Source organism: Vipera berus (assembly GCF_964194415.1).
Source record: "Vipera berus genome assembly, chromosome: 2".
Classification (NCBI taxonomy): Eukaryota; Metazoa; Chordata; class Lepidosauria; order Squamata; family Viperidae; genus Vipera; species Vipera berus.
Window position 1 is genome coordinate 169932094 of NC_138203.1, and position 23541 is coordinate 169955634.

A 23541-nucleotide genomic window follows, 5' to 3' on the forward strand; every position below is an offset into this window, starting at 1 on the left:
CAGCTCTAAACTAGATCAGGAGGAGTAAAAGAGTTCACAGAACAAATGAACATTTAATTAAGGCCCATTAATTTTTAGGAACATAACCGTAAATAAAAGCAGCTGAAGAATAAGTTAAAGTGTAAAAAGGAGAGGCTGGCAGACTAGCCTGAACAAACCTAAGCAAATTGTTGAGTCTATTCCTCCCCTTCTTTGTGGCCCGGAGAAGATTTATTGCAGCGGCAAAAGGGAAGAGGAAAACCCAGGGTTTGTGGGAAGTGAAGCTTAATCCACTAAAATTCTCCTCATGTCTATATAGAAGGAGAAGGGTGGGATGTGCACAAACCTAACACCTTGCTTAGGCTTTTTCTGCACCAGGTATTCAGCTATACCTACCTCTCCTTCCACATTTCTACAATGAATGTGGCAGAAAGCCCAAGAACAACTTTAAGCCCAAGAAGCTCAACAATTAAAAACACTAAGCCCCAATTTATAATGTGAATATCGAATGTAATAATTCTTACCAGCTAGTATTATGTTGGCATTATAAGCAATCTCAGAAATTACTTTCCGAAGCTACCGTACATCTGGACTACATCTGCTACACTCATTGAGTAGCGGGCTGGGCTGGTTCTCATTTCTGGTCCATTTCCAAAGCCAATATTCTTTGTCTCCTTTCACCTTTCAGTTACGATGCTTTCAATGATGATCGTAGCTTGCAGCTTTTGCTGCAGCTGCTTTTATGATGGAAAACCAAAAGAAAAGGCCAAAAGGATTGAGGTTCAGCCCGCGGATGATTTATAAAACTGAATTTAAAAAAAGAACACTGAAGTTGGGGAAAGACTTGGAATGACTCCAACACGGCATACCAATCCATGGAACATAACGGTAAATGAGGAGATAAAATAAGAGACAGAGAGAGAGAGAGAGAGAGAAGGAAAAAGAGACTGAACCTGAACACAGTAGGACTCTGTTTTATGACAAGGCTTTTGATATGTTGAAGATGCACCACTTGCAATATTTCTCTCTCTCAACCTATCAGGACAATACAATTTTTAAAATCTGGGCAAACTTGCAGAGGAAAGTTAGACCAGATTTCATTTCCACATTACAGCTGAGCAAGCCCCAGAAAGATCAAGATATCTGCAAGCATTCAGCAGAATGAAGTCCGCTCAGCCATTTAAAGCTAAGTTAACCAGAGACATGATAGCTAAGCAAGTCATTCATTCAGAAAATATTCATTCAGGCTTGAAGCTGACAAACCAGTTCAGAGACAGCAAAGAAAAGCAGCAACAAATTCTCTATTCTTCCTTCCCAACTTAATAAAAGAATAAACAACTGTCAAAGAGGGCACATTTGCTGTAGCGGCTGTATACCCAAGGAAAGCCGAAAGGATACGATAATGCTCAGAATGCTGTATTATTCCTTGTCTTTAAAAATTACTGCCTTTTTAATGTTTTGGTGTCTTCTGTTTAAACTTTGTATATGACAAATCCTTAACTCAAAAAAAAGGGAAGAAAAAGAATCACTCAAATTTATGTTGGGCTTAAGATTTATACATGTCCTCTATGAATAATCTTGTGAATAATTTATAGTTGTGGTGCAGGGGTAGGCAACCTTGGCTCTTTTATGACTCATGGACTTCACCTCCCAGAATACCTGAGCCAGCTGGCTCAGGAATTCTGGGAGTTGAAGTCCATGAGTCATAAAAGAGCCAAGGTTGCCTACCCCTGGTTGTGGTGGGTTCATGTTATTTTTAAGGCAATTAAAATATACCAAAGGAGGAAAAAGGCAACTTTTGGACTGTAATCAAGGAAGAGGCATGGTAACAGGAACTCTTCCAACCATTCACTGAGGTTCGCAGTTTAATCCTTTGCTCCCTTCATTGGGAGCCTGGGTTTTAAGGTGAATTTATTATACACAGAGAGATCAGACGGAGTACTGTAAAAGCAGGTTTAATTCAGGAAATGTATGCAACAGCTGGACAACAGCATTATGCTAAATGGTACAGCAAAAACATAACCAAGAATGAGTTACCCAGCTACAGCTTACAACTGTCCCTTTCCAAAGAGACAGTTTCTGCTTCAGTCGATTTCAAAGGGGGTTACATGTGCACAAAAGAGAAACAGTGGCCCTTGACCTGTGTAAGTGGAAATAGAAAAGTTGGTGGTGGATAACAGTATCTCTGCTGTCCTTTAGAGGTATTGGACTATATCTGTCATCACCCCCAGGAAGACTGCTAAGACTCCTATTGTAGTAGTAAGCTAACTATCTTGTTTACCACAAAGTGGTTCAACTCTGAATTTAAGGTGATATAGGGTTACCTATTATCACAATGCAAAATCTCATAGATAACTAATAATATCCCATGAATCCACATTTTTGAATAATCTAGATTAATAAACCCTTATTCTGTTTAAATATGCTGAATATATATATATAAAGGTAAAGGTTCCCCCGCACATGCGTGCTAGTCGTTTCCGACTCTAGGGGCCGGTGCTCATCTCCGTTTCAAAGCCGAAGAGCCAGCGCTTGTCCGAGGACATCTCCGTGGTCATGTGGCCGGCATGACTAGACGCCAAAGGCGCACGGAACGCTGTTACCTTCCCACCGTAGTGGTCCCTATTTTTCTACTTGCATTTTTATGTGCTTTCGAACTGCTAGGTTGGCAGAAGCTGGGACGAGTAACAGGTGCTCACTCTGTTATGTGGCACTTGGGATTCGACCCGCCAAACTGCTGACCTTCTGATCGACAAGCTCAGCATCCTAACCCAGAGCCACCGCGTCCCTTCTGAATATATATATACCATACCTCAATTACAACTGTACACCTTTTTGACTCAAGCTTAGAGCAATGCACCAGTTATATGTTGTGCCTGCAAATATTTAATTCTTTCTATTTTCTGCAGTCCCGGGCAAGTTGCAAAACCAAATTTATCAAGCATCCAACCGAGTTGTCATGCAGTGTTGCTGCATTAAGGTACAACTGGAATTGTTTTTCTTAGTGGAAGGATAAGAAACATATGGCCTAGATCAGGGGTAGGCAACCTCAGCTCTTTTATGATTCGTGGACTTCAAGTCCATGAGTCATAAAAGAGCCAAGGTTGCCTACCCCTGGCCTAGATATTTAGAACTATAATTGGGAAGAACCTCAATCAACATAAGTAAAGATGAGAGCTGCATTTCAGCAACATCTGCCAGCAAGTTCTATTTCTATATGCTATGAAGTGTGATGAAAAGCCTCCAGTATATTTATTCTGGGTGCGCACTGTTTCAGAAGTCACTCCCTTGTACAAATGACAGGAAGAAGATAACAGCTTCACCAACCAGAGACACCAAAGATTAACTTGATTTCAAACGTGGCTGCTTTTTTATAATTGCCCAGCTGCCAGACTGGAGAGAACCAGTCAGTCATGCAAAATGATCCCATACTAAATCATTATCCAGCTTTTCCAACAATACAATGACGGGGCGCTACAAAAAAAAACCCTGTATAATATCCCGAATCTCCATTAATACTATAATAAATTTAAACCAAGTATTACACTGGAAAAAATGCTGGATTCGAAGAAACTGAAGCCAATGGTGGACCCAAATAATTGTTTTTAGGGATTAGGGAGGAAGTTTTCCAGGAGAAAATATTGAACCCTTTTATTGGACACATCTACTTTTCTCACAAAACTATTAAGAGATTTCAGGGGGAGGGGAAAGGAGCAAAAGTATGCGTTGTATTGAGAAAGGCCTTGCAATGAAAAAAAAATAAGCACCTTTTTAAAAATACTAGTTTCGCAGATCTTCAGTGAAAGCATGTAAAACAACTAATACTTTGTTTCTAAAAGAAAAGCCTAGTCTGTACTTTTGTCATTATTCACATCCTCATTTTGGGACGATTACTGTTTTGGCTTTAAACATCTGTAAAATATTTATTGCTCTTAACATGAAATTATGAAAGTCATTCAGCATCAAAAGCTAAATTACTGCCATATTCTTCATAGAATATAAAGAACAATTGCCTGCTCAAGAAGGCAGCTATGTATGAAATTTTATAATGACTTCAGATGAAAAATAAAGCAAACATTTTCTTGCTAGAGGTAGAACCCCTTCAAAAAGATAAAGCTACCATTTTTCAAGAATGCAAATTCCCAAATAGATTTTTCCCCCTAAGATTAGCTTCCATAACTCTACCCAATATTTCTATATTAACATTTTACTCACATATATTGTATTCTAATGTAGCTTTAAATAGAAACTACAGCCTTACATGCCCAGATTTTCAATTACCAAAGTTTTATTCGTCTTTAGGCTAATTTAATAAATGCAAAAGAATAGACAGCAGAATTTTCCCTGAGTGCCATAAAGTATGTGGAATACTGTATAGTTTTATAAAAATAAAATCAAAAGCCACTCCTAATTATACTTTTGAATTATCAAGAATTGTGCAGAAAAGAAACTTCATCCAAAAAGTCAGATACTCCAGCAATAGTAAATGGACCCTTGCAAATACCTAGCAAAGAGACTAAAAGTAAATCCACAAATATAATCTTTGACTTGCAACAGTTAATTTAATGAGTTACAGCATCACTGGGGAAACGTGACTTGTGACTGTTTTTCACACGACCGTTGCAGCATCCCTAGAGTCACATGATCAAAATTCGGATGCTTGGCAACTAGTTCATATTTATGACAGTTGCAGTGTTCCCAGGAGGTCATGTGATCCTCTTTTACGACCTTCTGACGTGCAAAGTCACTGGGGAAGCCAGATTCACTTAACCATTGTGTTACCTACTTAACGACTGCAAGTGATTCATTTAACAACTGCGGTAAGAAAGGTTGTAAAATAGGGCAAAATTCACTTAACCTGTCTCATTTAGCAAAGAAATTTTGGGCTCAGTTGTAGTTGTAGGTCGAGGACTACCTGTACTGTAGTGATATATAATCTTTTGGTGTGGGTGGGCTGAAAATACTGAACAAACCTTTGTCTCACTGTAAGAGAAAAGAGATCTGGAGTAGTTGCAAAATCCAAATACTAAAAGTGATTAAAGGACTCACTAGGGCAGACATGTCAAACTCGTGATGTCACATGACGTCACGCAACGTATTGGGACAGCTTTGCCATTGCCGGCAATGGGGTGGGCGTGGCTTCTGGGCTGGGAGTTTGACACCCCTGCACTAGGGGAGTCCTTAGTTTAAGCATCTAGGAGTCTTTTGCTTAGAAGTAAACAACATTGAACTTGCGTCTCTCCATTCTCATCCAGAATCTTTACTGCAAATACCACTTTTATTATACCTATCTTTATAATGCATATAAAAATAGATAGCCCCGGACCAAAATTTATTTCCCAGCAAATAGGAAAATGGGGGGGGGGGAAATTCCCAGCAAATTAGAAAATTTTCCAGAGTGCTTTTTTTTGTACTTATGACAAGTTCTACTCAGTTTTGGAGGTGGATTAATCATGGTGAAAATTAATTCATCAGTATTCATAACAGAATTGCAGATACACCTGTCCCCTAGAAACTTCTGTACTGGAGGAGAAATAATCTGTCGGTGTGTTAATGATTTACTAAAGAATAAATACCTATATTAGATATTCTGTATTCGTAATTCACATGTGAAATAAGGTCTTCTAGCAGACAAGAGTGCATTTGATAGATTTCCACAGAAGGAAATCACATACAGCAGAGAAAAAATCTACACAAAGGTAAGAACAGAGTCATTCTTTTGCTTTTGTATTTACAACTAAATAGCTGTTTTATTTGGGACTTGAGGCAATTGCTGTTGGCAAAGTTGTCATCATTTTATAGGAAGTGCTTCTGGGATTACAAAAAGTCCTGAAGGCTTACAGATGAATTTTTAGAAAAGTTTTTTCTTGCTTCTATCTGTATTAGTCTGGTTGAATGTAGTAATAAATAAAAGATCCTTTCAAAATAAAATGTGTAGTGCTATAAGGATGCTTCAGGTAAATGGAGTTACTAATGTGCAGATAAATGGCAACATTTCAAACATTCAAACTGAATTTGTCCCTATAATAGAGAAATTATTTACATTTTCCTTGCCCCTTCTCATTCCAAACCAGATTTAAGGCAAAATTTGGAAAGCAAGACTAGTTATAAACAGGCTGAATCCAGCTAATGTTTAATTTTCAGTCTTTAATCAGTTCACTTTACATTTGCTGATTCAATGCATAATTCATATATTCTTTCAATAAAAACAAATCGGGGGAATTACTTTAAAGGTGAAAGTAGCTTTAAAATGTTGCTTAGTGTGACATTTCATACTAAGATAATTAGCCATGTCACTTAAAAAGTGAAATGCTAAATATGAGAAATTTCCATTTGAAAGGTAGAATACTAACATTTATCAGACGCAGAAAAAATTATGCCCAGCAATATCACTATTGTTAATTGCAGGAAAGGTAAAAAGTAGCTGGATTGTCCACACATCCTAGTACACATCACGATGCCTGATTTATACTAAGTCATAGTTGGTTTAAACATGTTCTTTTGAGTAAACCAGAATTGGATGGGTTAAGCCAAAAACAAACCACATTATTGCTTAGTGCAATGTGAAATACCAATTAGCCTGGGTTCACGTTATGTTCAAATAGTAGCAGAGTTTTATTAGCAGCCTATCAACTTTTGCCAGTCTATATCAGACATGCCCATATTAGGAAGCAATCAGAACACTACTTCAATTCATTTTTTCCTTAGTCTATTTTAACATTTACGGTATGTTGTGATCACCACAATATTATGGCGTAACATGTTCAGCAGCTTAACTGGGAATGTTACAAGTAATAAAGTTAAATATCCTGGCTGTCAGAAGGAGACTGTTGGCAAAACATGACAGGCCTTCAGAATGACAATATTTGCTAGCTTTCTAGCCTTCCTAGCCTAGCAAATGTGATCATTCTTGCAGTCATTCAGAAGGTCCTCCTCCAAATTATGTGATTTGCCGAAGGAGCCTTCCAAACCATCGCGAGAATGGAGCCCACTTGCAGAATGGCATGAGGAGGCTCTGGTAGGAAGGTTGTGCCTTGCATGGGCTGGGTGCACTTGTCCGTAGCTGCAGAAGAATGCAAAGATATGCAGACCCTAGTGTGGTGGGGTGGGGAGAGGACCTGGGCCTCCCAGGTGTAACCGAGTGGCATGAAGGCAAGGGCCCCTCCCAGCCTGCCGCTAATTTTCATGCGCTGGTAGGCAATATATCTTCCCCACCACGAGGCACTCTGCACTCCAGTTAACGACCCACGGAATCACTTATTGACTGCAACTGGGAGAGCCCGGAGCAAAGGGGTCGCATGGGCATCTTGCTTAATAACTGTTTGGTTCAACAAACAAAATTCCAGCCCCAATTTTGGTTGTAAGTCAAGAACTACCTCTATTGAGTAATCTTATTTCATTTTTCCCCATATATTTTTTTTATTAGTTTATCAAAGTATAATATACAAAGAGAATTTTTTAAAAGTAATAGGAAACTGGGGGAGGGGGGGCGGCGGCAGGGGAAAAGAAAAAAAAAGGCACAGACTTCCAACTCTCTTCAGCACAGTAGAAGATAACAACATTATAACCTCAACTTTTTATTTTACACAACAGTATATACTAGCCATTTCTATAGCAACAAACCTATCTAACCAACAAAAACAAAATCAAAGTTTCATATATATTTTTTCCCCACTGCAAGCCCAAAATACAGAAGCAATTTCCAAAATTAAATATATTCTCTTCTTTGGATAAAAAAAAACAATTTAACCATTTCTGCTTCTCTTTGTTGTGGGGAATAGTATCTAGTGACCTTATTCCTAGAGCCATCTCCAAGCACTTCTACAGGTAGTCCCTGATACATGACCGTAACAGAGCCTGCCCATTATGGTCGCAAGTTGCAATGGTTGCAAAATAGACCAGTCACATGACTGACCCGATTTTGCAACATTTTTTGCAACGGTCGTTAAATGAACACTGTGGCTATAAGTGCAAATTCTGCAGTTGTTAAGCGAACATTGCAATCATTAAGCAAACCTGTTGTTTGGTACGGCATGGTTTTGCTGAAAACTGGAAGTGCTATTTTTTTGGCAAAAACCATTGTAAAATGCAGTCATGTGACTGCAGGAACCTGTAAATGGCTGGGAAAGCGGCCATGTTGCTAAGCGCCCGAAGTATGGTCACATAACCAATGAGGGGCTTTGACTGCTGGAAGTTAGAATCTGGATCATAAGTAGCCTGAAGTCTATTGTAACTTTGAACAGTTGTTAAGCAACTGGTCAAAAGTCAAGGACTACCTGTATTGTTTGAGAATTGCTAGCCTGGAAATAACTTTTGACTGGAGAATTTTTTTTAAAGCATTGTCAATTAAATAAGTGTACATACACATTTCATTTCCTGCATTCTTCAGGGCCTGGAGACAATGGCAAATGCAAAGCAAGAAGCTTTTCAATTTCTAGAAGATATGAAAATTCGGATTTTAACGGATGATTGGGTTCTTGGGGGACTGGTGGTGATGGTTTCATTCTTCACTATCATCATTGTCCTCATTTTGTTTGCTGTGATCTTTGGCTGCTGTTCAACTCAAAGAAAGAAGCTAAGTTCTGAGTAAATCATCAGATCACTTGCCTTTACGGAATTGGAACTAGAGTGACTGAGCAGCAGAATGAGCTTCTTCTTCTTGCTGTTTATCTTTTGAGTTTAGAAATGAATGTATCAGAGAAGAAACTGATGCTGCTAAAGCACAAAACCAGCTACTGTCTGAGGGCCTGACTCCAAGTGAAGTTTGTGTTAAGCAACCATGTTTCTGTTGTCTCTTTGATTCAAAGATGGTGTCTGTTAGCAATGGAAACCTGAACAATAAATAGCTGTGATCTCAGAAATCTACATTTAATCATTCAAAAGGCCAGTTTTAATACAATACTTCAGATTATGTCTAATTTTTCTGAAGATCATCTACTTTTTTTTCCTAGCAAAATTTTTAAGTGTGAAAGGACCTGACGTTCTGTTTACAGCATTTGTTACATCTAAAATCAATGTTATGAACCAGAAAAAAATCAAATTGTTATTTAAAATAAAGACTAGCCCTATCCCTTTATACAATTTACTCTGTTGTCCAAGTAGATATGCTGTAATATTTTTTCATACAACATAAGTACAAATTCCTACATGCACATGATGGCTTACCTTCCATGGGTACTTGGATGCTACATCCGAGTACCACATCTGACTGATTTCAGGAAAATTTTCACCAACAATTTGAAGGCATTATGGTTAGGATTTCCGTAAGAAACAATGAAAACCTTCTCATTCTAATGGACTTCAATTGCCACTCATTCAATATGTACCCAAATCTACATATCCAATATTATCCCAACCAATATGTAACCTAGAACCACTCAAGAATAGAAGAAAAAAACTGACCCGAAGCAGTCAGAGATAAGATAAAGCATCTATTATGAGGGTAATCTCCATTCTCACCTGAATTCAGGCAACTGCCATAAAAACGAGGGTTGGGCAACAATTCAAAAGATATGTCATTTGAGCCACAGATGAAGATACTTGTACCAACTGCCAAAAATACTTTAAGCCAAATGTGAATTTTCCTGGGTTTGCCTGCCAGCTGTAGAAGGCAGCTGTGTGTGGCCCTAGGAAAAGATGCAGTTGCTTCAAAGTGTTCCTAACAGGTGTGAAGTACACATACAGGAAGCTGCTGGTTCAGATTTGCTCTTAATTAATGAAAAGTACTTAGCTAAGAGTCAGTCCAAGTCCCCGAAGGACAATTTGCTTTATATTGTCTTTTCTACATGTACAGCATATGAAAAAGCTTTTTTTCCCAATTGTCTTTTCTACATATGAAAAATCTATTCCTTTCAAGCAGTGTGGCACAGTAAGCATAACACCTAACTAAAACCAGGGATATCAAGTCTATAATCGGCCCCAGATTATTGAGCAATGTTGCCCAGATATTGTGTTTCCTACTTTTATTTTAACCTATCTTAAAAAAAGGTAAAGTGAATACAGAATCATATTCTACCTTAAGCCCTGGAAGAAAACATACAAAATATATGAAACTCCAATAGATTTACAAATAAACCACCACTATTCCAAGATTTAGGTAGCAACACCCCCCCACACAGACACAAAAAAATAAATTTATTTCAGAATAGATCAGCTCATCTTACAATTCTTATTCAACACTGGAATGCAAGTAGTATATGAAATGACACTGTAGTACCCATGAGCAACAAGAATTATGGAAGAATAATGTAAACAAAATTTTATTAGCTTCTTGTAGCCTTATTCTACCACAACAGTTACCATCATTTAGGCAACTTGGGCTGATCTTGAAAAAAGCAAAACAGTGTAAAACTTGGTCAGCATTTGGATGGAAAACTACTAGGAAACTGGAAGCTGTGGAGTTCTTGAGGGTCTTTGAATTTGGTTGTTGCTTGCAAACATGTCATTACCTAATGTCATCTGTGTCGCTGTTTGAGCACTGATGATTTACCTATTTGATAATGAAACATCTGCAAGCCAATAAGCAAGCTTACAGAGCACCTAGGACTCCATAGTTCAACTTCAAGCTACATACATTCTTTTCTATTGAAACTTGAAGTTGTAGGCTAGATTGGAAAGTTGAAAAAGAAATCCTGGAACAAACCAATGGCAAGCTCAAACAATTGCCAAAATAACTGTGCAAATACAACCATATAAACACAAAATCTTGAGGTTTTTATTCTTATTCTACCATAATATGGATGAAGTTAACAAACTAGCGCTCTGTAAATGACTGCAATTTGTTAAATATTTGATATCACTGATCATGATGTTTCTTTAGCTGAATGAAGGTACATATCCAGAGAGAGCTTTTGAACCTCTTTATTACAGCCCTCAACCTTCAATTACAGCCACCAAAACTATTTAAGAAAATATATCTTCTCTACCCACATGAGCTACAGTCCTGCCTATTATTGCTTGGCATCTATCTGTGTTATAATACATTAAATGCCCTCTAGAAATCCAGCAATGGCACACTAGACTACATAAACCTATATTTTCCTATATTTAGCACCTATACATTACTGTCTTGCTTGCAAAAGTAAGTTCCTCATGACTCTAACAGCACAATTTATTTTAAATATAGAACCTATTTTTGCACAGGTTGTAATTTCTACACTAATTACTGAATATTCCAGCTCCTATTTTACATAAGAACATCAGTAACCATGAAGCGTCCTATTTAATTTTTCATCCTCAAGCTGTTAGGCTTCACACCTTTTTTTTCAAAGAAGAGAAGGTCCCCAAAAATGGTAATATAGGAGGCAGGTTTCCCACAGATCTTCTGAAGAAAAAACTGAAAGAACATAGAATTCTTGTGCTACTAGCCCCACTTTAGCCCTGCCCATCTTATCAAATAATAAAATTACCACTCTATCTATCTATCTATCTATCTATCTATCTATCTATCCATCCATACACATACACATACATATATATCTGTAGCAAAAGAGCCTCCAAAGGCCAATAGACATTTACCAACCCATCTGAGTACCCATCCATACTTACACAAGATTTTCAGAGAAGGCGACCATAGCCTCAAAGTCTTTCATCACAGCTTTATCAGACTCCTTCAAGGAACCTCGTTTCTCCTGAGGAAACATAAAACTGAATAAATAAATCTATGTCCTGAATTCAGAACACCATTTATTCACAATAATGTCACATTAGCTTTAGGTGTATAATGATGCTGCAACCAAACATGCATTTTATTTAAATCCTGTAAAAGTATTGCAGTAATTTGAAACCATAATCTTTATGGGTATAATTCTCCTTCATATAAGAATGCAGCAAATAAACTTTCTCACATTTTTTCCCCCTCAGTATTATCATCAACTGTAACATATTACTTGTGAGTAAATAAGAGGAGCCAGATGTGTGTGCATGTGGCTCTTTACTTTTGCAAGGGTAGAACCCATCTCCATATTTGAATTTGTCTTTCTGTGTATTTTCTGTTTGTTGTGCTAAGGAATAAAACATATGTAAGAAAGCAAGAGAAAAAAAATGGATAATACCATGTAGCCATGGACCAGCAGTAGCCTACAGATATGTTTTTTGGGAAATGTACAAAAAACCTGGAGAAGATGGGAACAAGGCAGTATTTGAGCTTTATTGTGTGGGAAGTAGAGCCAATAAAAAGAATGAGAAACCACAGGCAGCTTCATTATGCATGTTGCTAGGGAGGAAATAACATAAATCTTTAATGCATTCTAATCTGAAGATAAGTAGTCTGATAAGCAGAACCTGTAAATGTTGAGAAATCTGAAAATCACTGTACACCACAAAAGAATGTTAACAAGGAAACAAAGGGGAGGTATTAATGCCTCCATAATTTTTTTAGCTTATTCTTGCCAGATTGTTCCAATTATGCAACTAATTAAGTGGGAGACCAAATGTTTGTTGTCCTAAATCAAGCCATGAATTCTGGAAAATTCAGTTAGATGACAGTCTAAATCATGGGTGTCAAACCCGCCACGTCACGTGACGTGTCACGACATACTGCGACCCTTTTTGCATTGTGGGCAATGGGGTGGGCACGGCTTTAGTATGATAAAACCGGCCCGTGGGCCGACAGTTTGACACCCATGGTCTAAGTTGTGTAGTCAATGTACCTTTTGGAAGGTACCAATTCAAGCATTTACCATTTGATATCTCTTCAGCTTCAGAAGTATATGAAACTCTACTGAGCTACAAATTCTGAAAAGTTTAGAAAATGTATTGTTCATTGAAGATATATTAATATAGGATCAGGATAAACAGGAAGAAGGTTCTGGAATGGTGTGAGGAAAGAAATCTGAAGTTAAATAGGCAAAAGTTTTCTTTTAAAAATTTTTGAAGGGTTAGGGAGGGGGGAGGGTCAGGCCCAGCAGAATGAGGGGAAGATCCTACCGGACCTGTCTCAGCCTAGGTTGGCCAATGGTCGCGGCAATATGAGGGCTGAAGAGAGTCTTGTAAACCAGGGGGATGGGACAGGGATACCGATCCCCACAGTAATTGGGAATGGCAGCAGATGGAGGAGCAGAGGGCCATATAGTATTCTGAGATCACGCCCACGCTATCTTCTTGCTGTGGCGCGCTCTGACCCTCTGGCTCTCGCCTGCTGCCCTGGGGAAGAGGGAGGACTGACTCCTGAGCTCAGGCTGATCTATTTTAATGCCAGGTCTGTTGTGAATAAAGCTCCCCTCATTCATGACTTGATCGAGGAGGAAGACGCAGACCTGGCATGCATCACGGAAACCTGGCTGGGCCCAGAGGGAGGGGTCCCTCTGACTGATTTATCCCCTCCAGGTTTCCGTGTGCTACATCAACCTCGAGCTCAGGGTAGGGGAGGTGGCATGGCGGTCGTTATCAGAGAGACCCTCCATCCACGGGAAGCCACTGCCCCTCAGATAGACGGATGTGAATCCCTCCTCTTAAGATGGGGTCCTGGTGGTCAGTTGGGCCTACTTCTGGTATACGTCTCTCCAAGCTGCACAGCAACGGTTCTACCCAAGCTACCTGACGCCATCTCAGGATTGGCGGTCGAATTTCCAAAACTTATGGTACTGGGAGACTTTAATCTACCTTCCCTGGGCAGTGCATCAGAAGTGGCCCGAGAGTTCATGGCCTCCATGACGGCCATGGACCTGACTCAAATTACTCAGGACCCAACTCACGAGGGAGGAAACATGCCGGATCTTATTTTTGTTTCTGGGCAGTGGCTAAATGAACTGGGTGGGGTTACTCCAACATCACAACCCCTTTCATGGACAGACCACTACCTCCTGCGGTTGGGCCTCCGTCACGTCACCCCCCCGATGTCAGGAGACGGAACCGACCAGGTGGTTCCGCCCCAGGCGCCTGATGGACCCAGATAAATTCCAGATGGTGCTTGGACCGATTCCCACCTCCCTCTCCCACAACCCGGCCGAGTCCTTAGTTAATGCCTGGCAACAGGCTGCTTCGGAGGCGCTCGACCGCGTTGTCCCTTTGCGGCCTCTGACCCGGCGCAAGTCCCGACTCGCTCCTTGGTTCTCCAAGGACCTGCGGGAGATGAAGCGCCAGAGAAGGGGCCTAGAGAGCATTTGGAGAGCCAGTCGGTCTGAGTCTGACCGAACACAGTTAAGATCCTTTTCTAGATCCTATCTTGTGGCAATGAGGGTGGCAAAGCGCGCCTACTTCACCACCCTCATTGCGTCCGCAGATAATCGCCCGGCCGCCCTATTTAGAGTGGTCCGCTCCCTTTTAAGTCAAGAGACGGGAGAGGACCCCCTACATAGACGAGCTGAGGAATTTAGTAAATATCTGGTGGACAAAATTGCTCAGATTCGGGCTGGTCTGGACTCTGACTGGGCAGTATCTAACGAGAGGAAAACGATGAAGTTGGCTGAGTACATTTGGGAAGAGTTCGATCCTGTGACTCCGGATGAAGTGGACAAGATCATGGGGAAACTAAGTGCCGCCACATGTTTGTTGGACCCGTGTCCCTCCGGGCTAGTCTATGCATCTCGGGAGGTTACACGAGGCTGGCTCCTAGCAGTTATCAATGCCTCACTGAGTGAAGGGTACTTCCCTGCTGCCTTGAAAGAGGCGGTGGTAAGGCCCCTCCTCAAGAAACCAGCACTGGACCCAGCTGTTTTAAACAACTTCCGTCCTGTCTCCAACCTTCGCTTCCTTGCGAAGGTCGTTGAGAGCGTGGTGGCACGACAGCTCCCTTTGAACCTGGAGGAAGCTGAATATCTAGATCCGTACCAATCGGGTTTCAGACCAGGGCACAGCACGGAGACGGCATTGGTCGCGCTGGTGAATGATCTCTGGCGGGCCCGAGATAGAGGTTATTCCTCTGTCCTGGTCCTATTAGATCTATCAGCGGCTTTTGATACCATCGACCATGGTATCTTACTGCGTCGTCTTGAGGGGCTGGGAGTGGGAGGCACCGTTCTGCGGTGGTTCTCCTCCTACCTCTCGGACCGTTCGCAGACGGTGCTGGCAGGAGGGCAGAGGTCAAGCCCTAGGCCTCTTAATTGTGGAGTGCCTCAGGGTTCGGTGCTCTCGCCCCTCCTGTTCAACATCTATATGAAGCCGCTGGGAGAGATCATCCGTAGCTTCGGGGTGAAATATCATCAATATGCTGATGATACCCAGCTATTCATCTCCACCCCGAACCAACCCAGTGATGCCCTTGATGTGATGTCCCGTTGTCTGGAAGCGGTACAGATTTGGATGGGAGAAAACAGGCTTCGACTCAACCCGGCCAAGACTGAGTGGCTGTACATACTGTCATCCCGTTTAGTCCAAGAGGTTCCATCTCTGACTATAGGAGGAGAGATGTTACCTCCCATTGATAGAGCACGCAATCTGGGCGTCCTCCTAGATTCACGACTCAGTTTTGAAGATCACATTGGAGCCGTGGCTAGGGGGGCATTTGCACAGATTCGTCTTATATACCAATTGCGCCCCTTTTTGGACCGAGATGCCCTACGTACAGTCACCCACGCACTCGTTACCTCCCGTATTGATTACTGTAATGCTCTCTACATGGGGCTGCCCTTGAAGACCACCCGGAGGCTTCAGCTGGTGCAGAATGCAGCTACACGGGTTGTGATGGGAGCTCCCCGATACTCCCATATTACACCCCTCCTGCGTGAGCTGCATTGGCTACCAGTTGCCCTCCGGGTGAGATTTAAGGTGCTGGTACTTACCTTTAAAGCCCTACATGGCTTAGGTCCGGGATACTTGCAGGACCATCTGCTGCCGGGAACAAGTTCCCATTGTCCAGTACGCTCACACAGAGAAGGCCTCCTCAGGGTACCGTCAGCTAGGCAATGTCGGCTGGCGACCCCCAGGGGGAGGGCCTTCTCTGTGGGAGCGCCAACCCTATGGAATCAGCTCCCCCCTGAGCTTCGGATGGCCCAAAACCTCCAATCCTTTCGCCGCGGCCTCAAAACACACCTGTTCCACCAGGCTGACCTAGACTAACAGGCATTTTAATTAATTTATATTTAGTATTTTTAATTCATTTTTTAAATTCTCTAATTTTTTATTGCACTGATGTTCTCAATTTCATTTTATCTTGATTTATGTACTTATTATATGTTTTGTTGTTAGCCGCCCTGAGTCCTTCGGGAGATAGGGCGGGATATAAATCCCATCAATAAATAAATAAATAAATAAATAAAAGTTGAAAACTGACATAGACTGATTTGGTTTAAAATCAAGACTGAAGCTATTGTTAGCATGCCAAACCCAAAGAATAAACCTTCAGCAATTTTTAGGTATGGCTAATTATTTAGCAAAATTTGTTCTACTCTGAAAACTCCATTAAGGTAGCTGATGTTACAGGACATGGAATTTCCCTGGATGCCGGTATATTTATTTATTTATTTATTTTATTACATTTATATACCGCCCTTTCCCGGAGGACTCAGGGCGGTTTACAGGGTAATTAAAAACCAAAAATACAAAAGTTAAAAACCAAGTTTAAAAAAGATTAAATTTATCCCTGTATAAATAAAACCCCAATTAAAATAAATTAATCCTCAGCCTGGGCCAGAGAGCTCGAAGAGCCAGGTCTTCAGGCCCCGGCGGAATGAACGGAGGTCGGGGGCAGTCCTCAGCTCCACTGGCAGCTGGTTCCAAAGGGCAGGCGCCCCCACTGAGAAGGCCCTATCCCTGGGTGTTACCCGCCGGCAATCTCTTACCGGTGGCACCCTGAGAAGACCCTCCCTGTGGGAGCGCACTGGACGAAGATGTATTTAAATGAATATATAAGATGTATTTAAATGAACTGAAAGTATTATTGGCAAGAGTACCTGTCTTATGCCAACTTAAAACAATTATACAGATTGTAAACAGAATATTAGAGAAGCTGGATGGTTCTGATTTTTATTTGTGTCTTTGAGCTTACAAAATAATTCTATTTGGACAAAAAGTCAACAGCATAATTACTGATGGGAAATGTTTGTAAACTAGGTTACCAGCATCTAGTATTTTGTTAAATTCACAAAATGACTGGGGAGGTATGTATGAACAACTGAAATATAGATAAGAAAACAGAGTGTAACATTATAATGGGGTGGGGTATTAAGCCCTTACCTCCTTTAAGTATGTGAGATCATGGGTATCTTAGGTATAGCAAAATGTGGGGAACTTGCCAAGTTGCAAAAAAACATCAAACTCCTAGACCCTACTCTGTTCAACAACTGAAGGACTAGTTCAGGGGTAGGCAACCTTGGCTCTTTTATGACTCATGGACTTCAACTCCCAGAATTCCTGAGCCAGCTGGCTCAGGAATTCTGGGAGTTGAAGTCCATGAGTCATAAAAGAGCCAAGGTTGCCTACCTCTGGACTAGTTTATTGAAGGAACTGATAGAACTTAAAGAAAGATGAAAAATGCTGTCTACAGACTTCCAGTTTGCCACACAGCCACTATGAACGGCTGGGAGACTTGCTCTCTCTCTCCCGTCCAGTTTCGCATCACTGGGGACCCCTGAAAAGGGCCGAAAGTCATCCCGAAGAGGCGACCAGCAAGGAGGGGCGCTCGCTGGATCGCAGGAGAGCTGCAACTCACCCGTTAGACCTGGTGATCCCTCCAAACTGGTAGACGAAAGGACCGGCCATTATGGCTCGTCCCTAGGCTGTGAACAGCTGAAGTTACATTTTTCCACCAGACAACACTTAAAGCAGCGTGGAAGAGACTGGTTGAGACTTTTACACCCTAATTGTTTTCTGTACCTCCTTAAGCTGCTAAGGATTCTTCCCCCTGCAGTGAGGGAAGGGGGACTTTAGCCCTCCCTCCCGAAAGAGCGGGGACTAAATACCCAGGGGCGTTTTAAATGTTGAAAAAGTAACTGAATCCCAATTGCAACTTTACTTCTCAAAGCATGTGGACTGAAAGATTTTTTATTTTTCATTATCTACTTCTGTTGGAAATCTGGGTTTTTTCTTATAAAGAAAAAGAAAAAGAAAAACTGAAAAGATTAAAATAACTTTGGGACTGAAAGGGAAACTTTAGAAGGGACCTGGGACTGCCCAGGGAAATAGATAAAATACATAAACTTGAGAATTTTGAAACAACAGCTGTGAAAGGCTCTGTGTTCCCTACCTAGAGAAAAAAAAACTTTTTATCTCTTTTGGATTTTCTAAGTATAAAGCCTTTAGTCTAAAATACCAATATGGAAGAAGACCAGGAACAAAATTTCCTTATGGATGAAGATCAACAAATTCTCACTATGTTGAAAACACTAATTCAAACTCTTACCACAACCAATGAAAACCTAAGATGCTATGGGAAGGAACAAGAAGACAGCCCAGATATGAAAGCCGAAACTTTGACCACAACTGAAGATTCATCTATACAAAATACAAAAGAAAAAATAAAACGTTCAAATACTATGACAGAAGAATCTACTATTCAACAAATATTGACATTTGAAAATCCAGAAAAGACATTGACAACTTGAAAAAAGAAAAATGTTTCTTATACAACTCAGAAGGAACTAGAGGACAGTTGGATGAGAAGATAAACAATTCAGAACAACCACGTTGATATGGAAGAATAAAGAGATGACCTACTAGATCTACAAGTCCTCTCAAAAAAATGGCGACCAGATGGTTTTGCCAATATCAATTAATATACATGATATTACAAGGAGATTGGTTCGATGACCCAAAAACAAGGACATGGAAGATGATTTGGCAAAGGAAAAAAGCCAGAATAAGACTCAAGAAGAATGGAGTTTCGACCATCTTATTGAAATCTAAAAAAGAATGTACTTAAAATAGATAAGATGTGCATGTTGAACACAAGACATTGTTATGAACTGAGATAAAGAAAAAATTTTGATCATTAAAATTTAGCAGTATAAATTACTAATAGCTAATTTGAATATTGATTTGTGCATAAAGGTCATGTAAAGATGAATAATGTACATAAGCTAAAAACTTATTGTTGAAAGTAATAAATAGGTCTATATGGAATGTTAAAAAATGAAAATTATTAGTTTAAGCAAGAGACAGCAGATACAAAGAGAAAGAGAGAGGAAGTAAGCTTGTAAGCCGCCCTGAGTCTTCAGAGAAGAGCGGGATATAAATGGAATTAAATAAATAAATAAATTTAATACTGAAATAAAAAGAAATTTTGATTACTACTTAAAAAAACCAAAAACTGAAAAGTAGCAAAAAGGAAGGATATCATATTGTATCCTTAATTTGTTGACATAGAGGGTAAGAAGTTAAGTAGATGGGATGTGTATTTTGAATATTATTTATTTATTTATTTATTTATTTATTTATTTATTTGATTTATATACCGCCCTTCTCCTGAAGGACTCAGGGCGGTGTACAGGGCAATAAAATAAGAATACATTAGTTAAATAATTTTAAAACCCAAATCCATCAGGCCAGGCCGGCTTGTTCGAAGAGATAAGTTTTTAGATCACGCCGGAAGGATTTTGTGAGGAATGGTGATGAATTGGGAGTATATTAAAAATCTTGGGAATGATAAATATCAAATGTTAAATCTAAATATTAGTGGAAATTAAAGCTGAAAAATCTATTAGGTCATTGATTGTATAAAAGATTGTATGTTAAAACTAGAATATGTGTAAAATAAAAACTATGGATATATGTAAGAAAGTTATTTTCTATGTGATTGATAAGATAAAACTTGTCTTTTAATTTACAAATAAGGGAAAAAGAGAGGAAATGTTTATGGTAGCAATCTTAAATCTGTACTAATGATATCTGCATGTAACTGAATTATTACTACTCAGCCACCATGTTGCTTTTCAAATATGTGAATGTAATATTAGAACATCAATAAAATTTGTAAAAAAAAAGAAAGATGCTGTCTACATTCAAGTGCAGAGTAAGGAATACATTACAACTGGTGAGATCATTTCTAAAAAAGGCAACAATCTGATTTTGGAGGGAATATGGACAATAGTGGTATCAAGGGACAGAGCCTGTACAATATGGAAATTTTGTACCTCAAAAAAACCCATTATGGGTTGCAACGTATTACATGTGAGTAGAATAGAAGAGGTATATAAAAAGAGTCAACGTTAAGTTTGAGAATGCTTCCTTATTTTTGATGTAGCTTGCAAGTTACTAGTAATAATCTGTCTGCATATTAATGAACATAACATGTCTCCTTCACAAAGTGGAAGCAGTAAAATACATATTAAGATGTATCTTACCTTATTCAAATACAAAATTAAACTTGCTTTTGTGAGCACTGAAATGTGAAGTATAGCACAGAGTAAATGAAGGATTATTAATTATGAGCTGATTTGGCAAAGATAAAAATCACTTAGGCCATACCACACAAGGCCCCTACCTGAAGCGTAGTAATTTCTTTCCTGATGAGAAAGCAGATTTGTTCTCTATCAGTTTGAGAGTAATAAAGGCGACAGCTTGATGGATTCCCATCTCTCCCTGCCCTTCCTGATTCTTGGTAATATGCAGCCATCGATTTTGAAATATTCCAGTGTGCAACAAATCTGCATGATGTAAACCAATAAAACTCTTTACATGGGCTTCACCTAAAAGTCTCAAAATACGTCCATATTAAAGGCCAATATAACCACAACAATAAATTTAGGCCAGTTTACAATTGCTTTTTTTTTCTCCCGTCCCTAAATAAAAAGAAACAAAGACATACAGTATATTTCCTGATATTGAAAGCACAAACAGTTCGTTTAGTTTCTCAGTGATCATTTTGCACGCACCTGACATTGGGTTTGTCAACTCCCATTCCAAAACTGATAGTAGCAACAATAACTGGAAATTTTTCCTCCATCCATTCATTTTGAATTGAGGTTCGCTCTACCAGCTTCAGCCCTTAAAGAAAAAACAAAGGACAATAGTATAATATCAGCAGGCTTTGTCTTTATCCAGCCATTTATTCATCTTTTCTTACATTTATATGTCATGAAATACATGTTGGAACAGCACCTTATAGACTGTAGATGGGCCATCAAATCTGACTCACCTTTATCTCAGGAAACAAAGTAGAAGAGCAGGTACTATATCTGGGCATTCTTTTTTTTTTTAAAAAAAATCCCACTTCAGAAAAAAGTTTCTATAGAGAGGGCAACACGTCAAGCGCAGTAAGAAATATTAGTTAACTTGGTGTAGTGGTTAAGGAGTTGGACCTGGAGCAGGAAGACCCACGTTTTAGCCCTCCCTTAGGCACAGAGGCCAGCAACTTTGTGCCAGTCACTCCCTCTTAGCTCTGATCAGTTTGACCTCTGCAATAAGCTGGCTGCTAAACAAAATACCCTAATCACATCATATACTGATATAGCTTCATGTATGCAATAGGCAAGCACTGTGTAAAAACAAATAGACCCTGTAACCATAAGGTGACTAATATTAAGAACAAGATTAACATTCAAATTAAATGTTATTAAATATAGGGTGATAGCATTCCATTGCTGTGGTTTTTGTTCACCTTGTTTCCCCCCCCCCCCCGCTTGTTATACTGTTGTAAATCTTGATACACTGTTCTGATACACCGTTATTCATATAATATTAATGAACATTATTGACATTCTATTGTTTAGATAACTCAGAGTAATAGAAAGAAAGAAGAGAAAAAGAAATATATCGGTATTAATTACAATTTAGGATACTGATATTATGAGCATAATGTTATTCAATGTTTTCATCCAAAATTGAATATAACATTAGAAAAAAGAAAATGCTACAGACTGCATCCAAATATCCCTTGTAAAATAAAATTTCAGTCTTGAGTTGATTACTTAATGTTAAAGTCTTCACTGTGCAATGTGTGTGTGTGTTAATCAAAGAAAAAAATAGGTAAGCAATGCACATCTAAAATGAATTAAAATATTTTAAAAATAATACCGGTAATTTTAAAAAGAGATAGAAAAGAAGAACTATTGGGTTTCTAACTGCCCCATTTTTGTACATCTGCTAATATATAATATTGTAGACATTTAAGCTCTTTTAGAAGCCAGACTGAAAATGACTATTCCAATCTCCAAGCTCAAACCTCACTTTGGGCACCTCACCTAATCTGGGGCAGGGCATTTCTTACCCCTTTTAGAGGCAGCTAATACAGATTCTGAAAATCTTGAGCCTATCCCTTGCAGAGATGACTATCCTATCCAGGGCAGTCCTCACTCCCAAACTGTTGCCCTCCCCTTAAGATATAGGTAGACTTTGACTTATGACCAGAATTGATCCCAAAATTTCTGTTTAGGTTTAGGTTTATTAAATTAGGTTTATTAAATGTTGCTAAGTGAGACATTTGTTAAGTGACTTTTGCCCCATTTTACGACATTTCTTACCACATTTGTTAAGTGAATCACAGCAGTTGTTAAATTAGCAACAGTGAATCTGGCTTCTCCATGGACACTGCTTGTCGCAAAAGGAATCACATGACCCTGGGACACTGCAACCATTATAAATACGAACCAGTTGCCAAGCATCCAAAGTTTGGTCAAGTGATCATGGGGCTGCTACAATCTGAATAAGTATGAAAAATGGTCAGAATTTACTTTTTTCAATGCCATTGTAACTTTGGTCATTATACAAACTGTTATATGTTGAGGACTACTGTACACTAGAATCAACAAGATTTAGTCCCCAACATTCACGAAGAAAGGCAGACCTCAGATAGTAAGACTGGACCATATGGACGATAAAATCATTAAAAACCTTCATTTATTAATTTTAATGCAGTGAGTAGTATCTTTGTCTTGGGAAGGACTCTACTCAGAAAATGTGATGTGTGAATGTTGCCAAAAGACTTAAAAAGCAGGGAGAGAAGAATCAGAATTAGTGGTTTCTGCATTTTATGACTAGTCCTTTTTAACACCAGAATAGAGGCTAAGATGATACCACTCTAAGAGCAGATGATACCACTCTAATGGCAGAAAGTGAAGAAGAACTAAAGAGCCTCTTGTTGCGGGTGAAGAAGGAGAGTGCAAAACATGGGTTGAAACTTAACATTAAGAAAACCAAGATCATGGCATCCGGCCCTCTCCCTGGCAAATAGATGGGGAAGAAATGGAGGTAGTGACAGATTTTATTTTCCTGGGCTCCAAGGTCACTGCAGATGGGGACTGTAGCCAAGAAATTAAAAGACGCTTGCTCCTGGGGAGGAAAGCTATGACAAATCTAGACAGCACACTAAAAAGCAGAGACATCAATCACCCTGTCAACAAAAGTGCGTATAGTCAAGGCTATGGTCTTCCCAGTTGCAATGTATGGCAGTGAAAGTTGGACCATAAAAAAGGCTGAGCGCCAAAGAATTGAGGCCTTTGAACTCTGGTGCTGGAGAAGACTCCTGCGAGTCCCTTGGACTGCAAGGCGATCAAACCGGTCAGTCCTAGAAGAGATCAACCCTGACTGCTCTTTAAAAAGGCCAGATCCTGAAGCTAAATACTTTGGCCACCTAATGAGAAGGAAGGACTCACTGGAGAAGAGCCTAATGCTAGGAAAGATCGAGGGCAAGAGAAGAAGGGGACGACAGAGAATGAGGTGGCTGGATGGAGTCACTGAAGCAGTAGGTGT

General features: G+C 39.6%; 1 protein-coding gene across 5 annotated transcripts in view; it reads right to left on the reverse strand.

Annotated features, from left to right (window-relative positions):
* The window catches only part of RECQL5 (RecQ like helicase 5), an 86199-nt gene that overhangs the window by 54055 nt on the left and 8603 nt on the right, over window positions 1–23541 (reverse strand). For all 5 annotated transcript variants that reach the window (XR_014025524.1, XM_081320684.1, XM_081320683.1 and 2 more), the window contains 3 exons: window positions 20727–20838; window positions 20336–20498; window positions 11527–11609 (listed from right to left, as the gene is read on the reverse strand). Coding sequence is in view for 4 of the 5 variants with exons in the window: in XM_081320684.1 (XP_081176810.1) it covers window positions 11527–11609; window positions 20336–20498; window positions 20727–20838 (358 nt within the window). In the remaining variant the exon portion in view is untranslated. The remainder of the gene's footprint in view (window positions 1–11526; window positions 11610–20335; window positions 20499–20726; window positions 20839–23541) is intronic.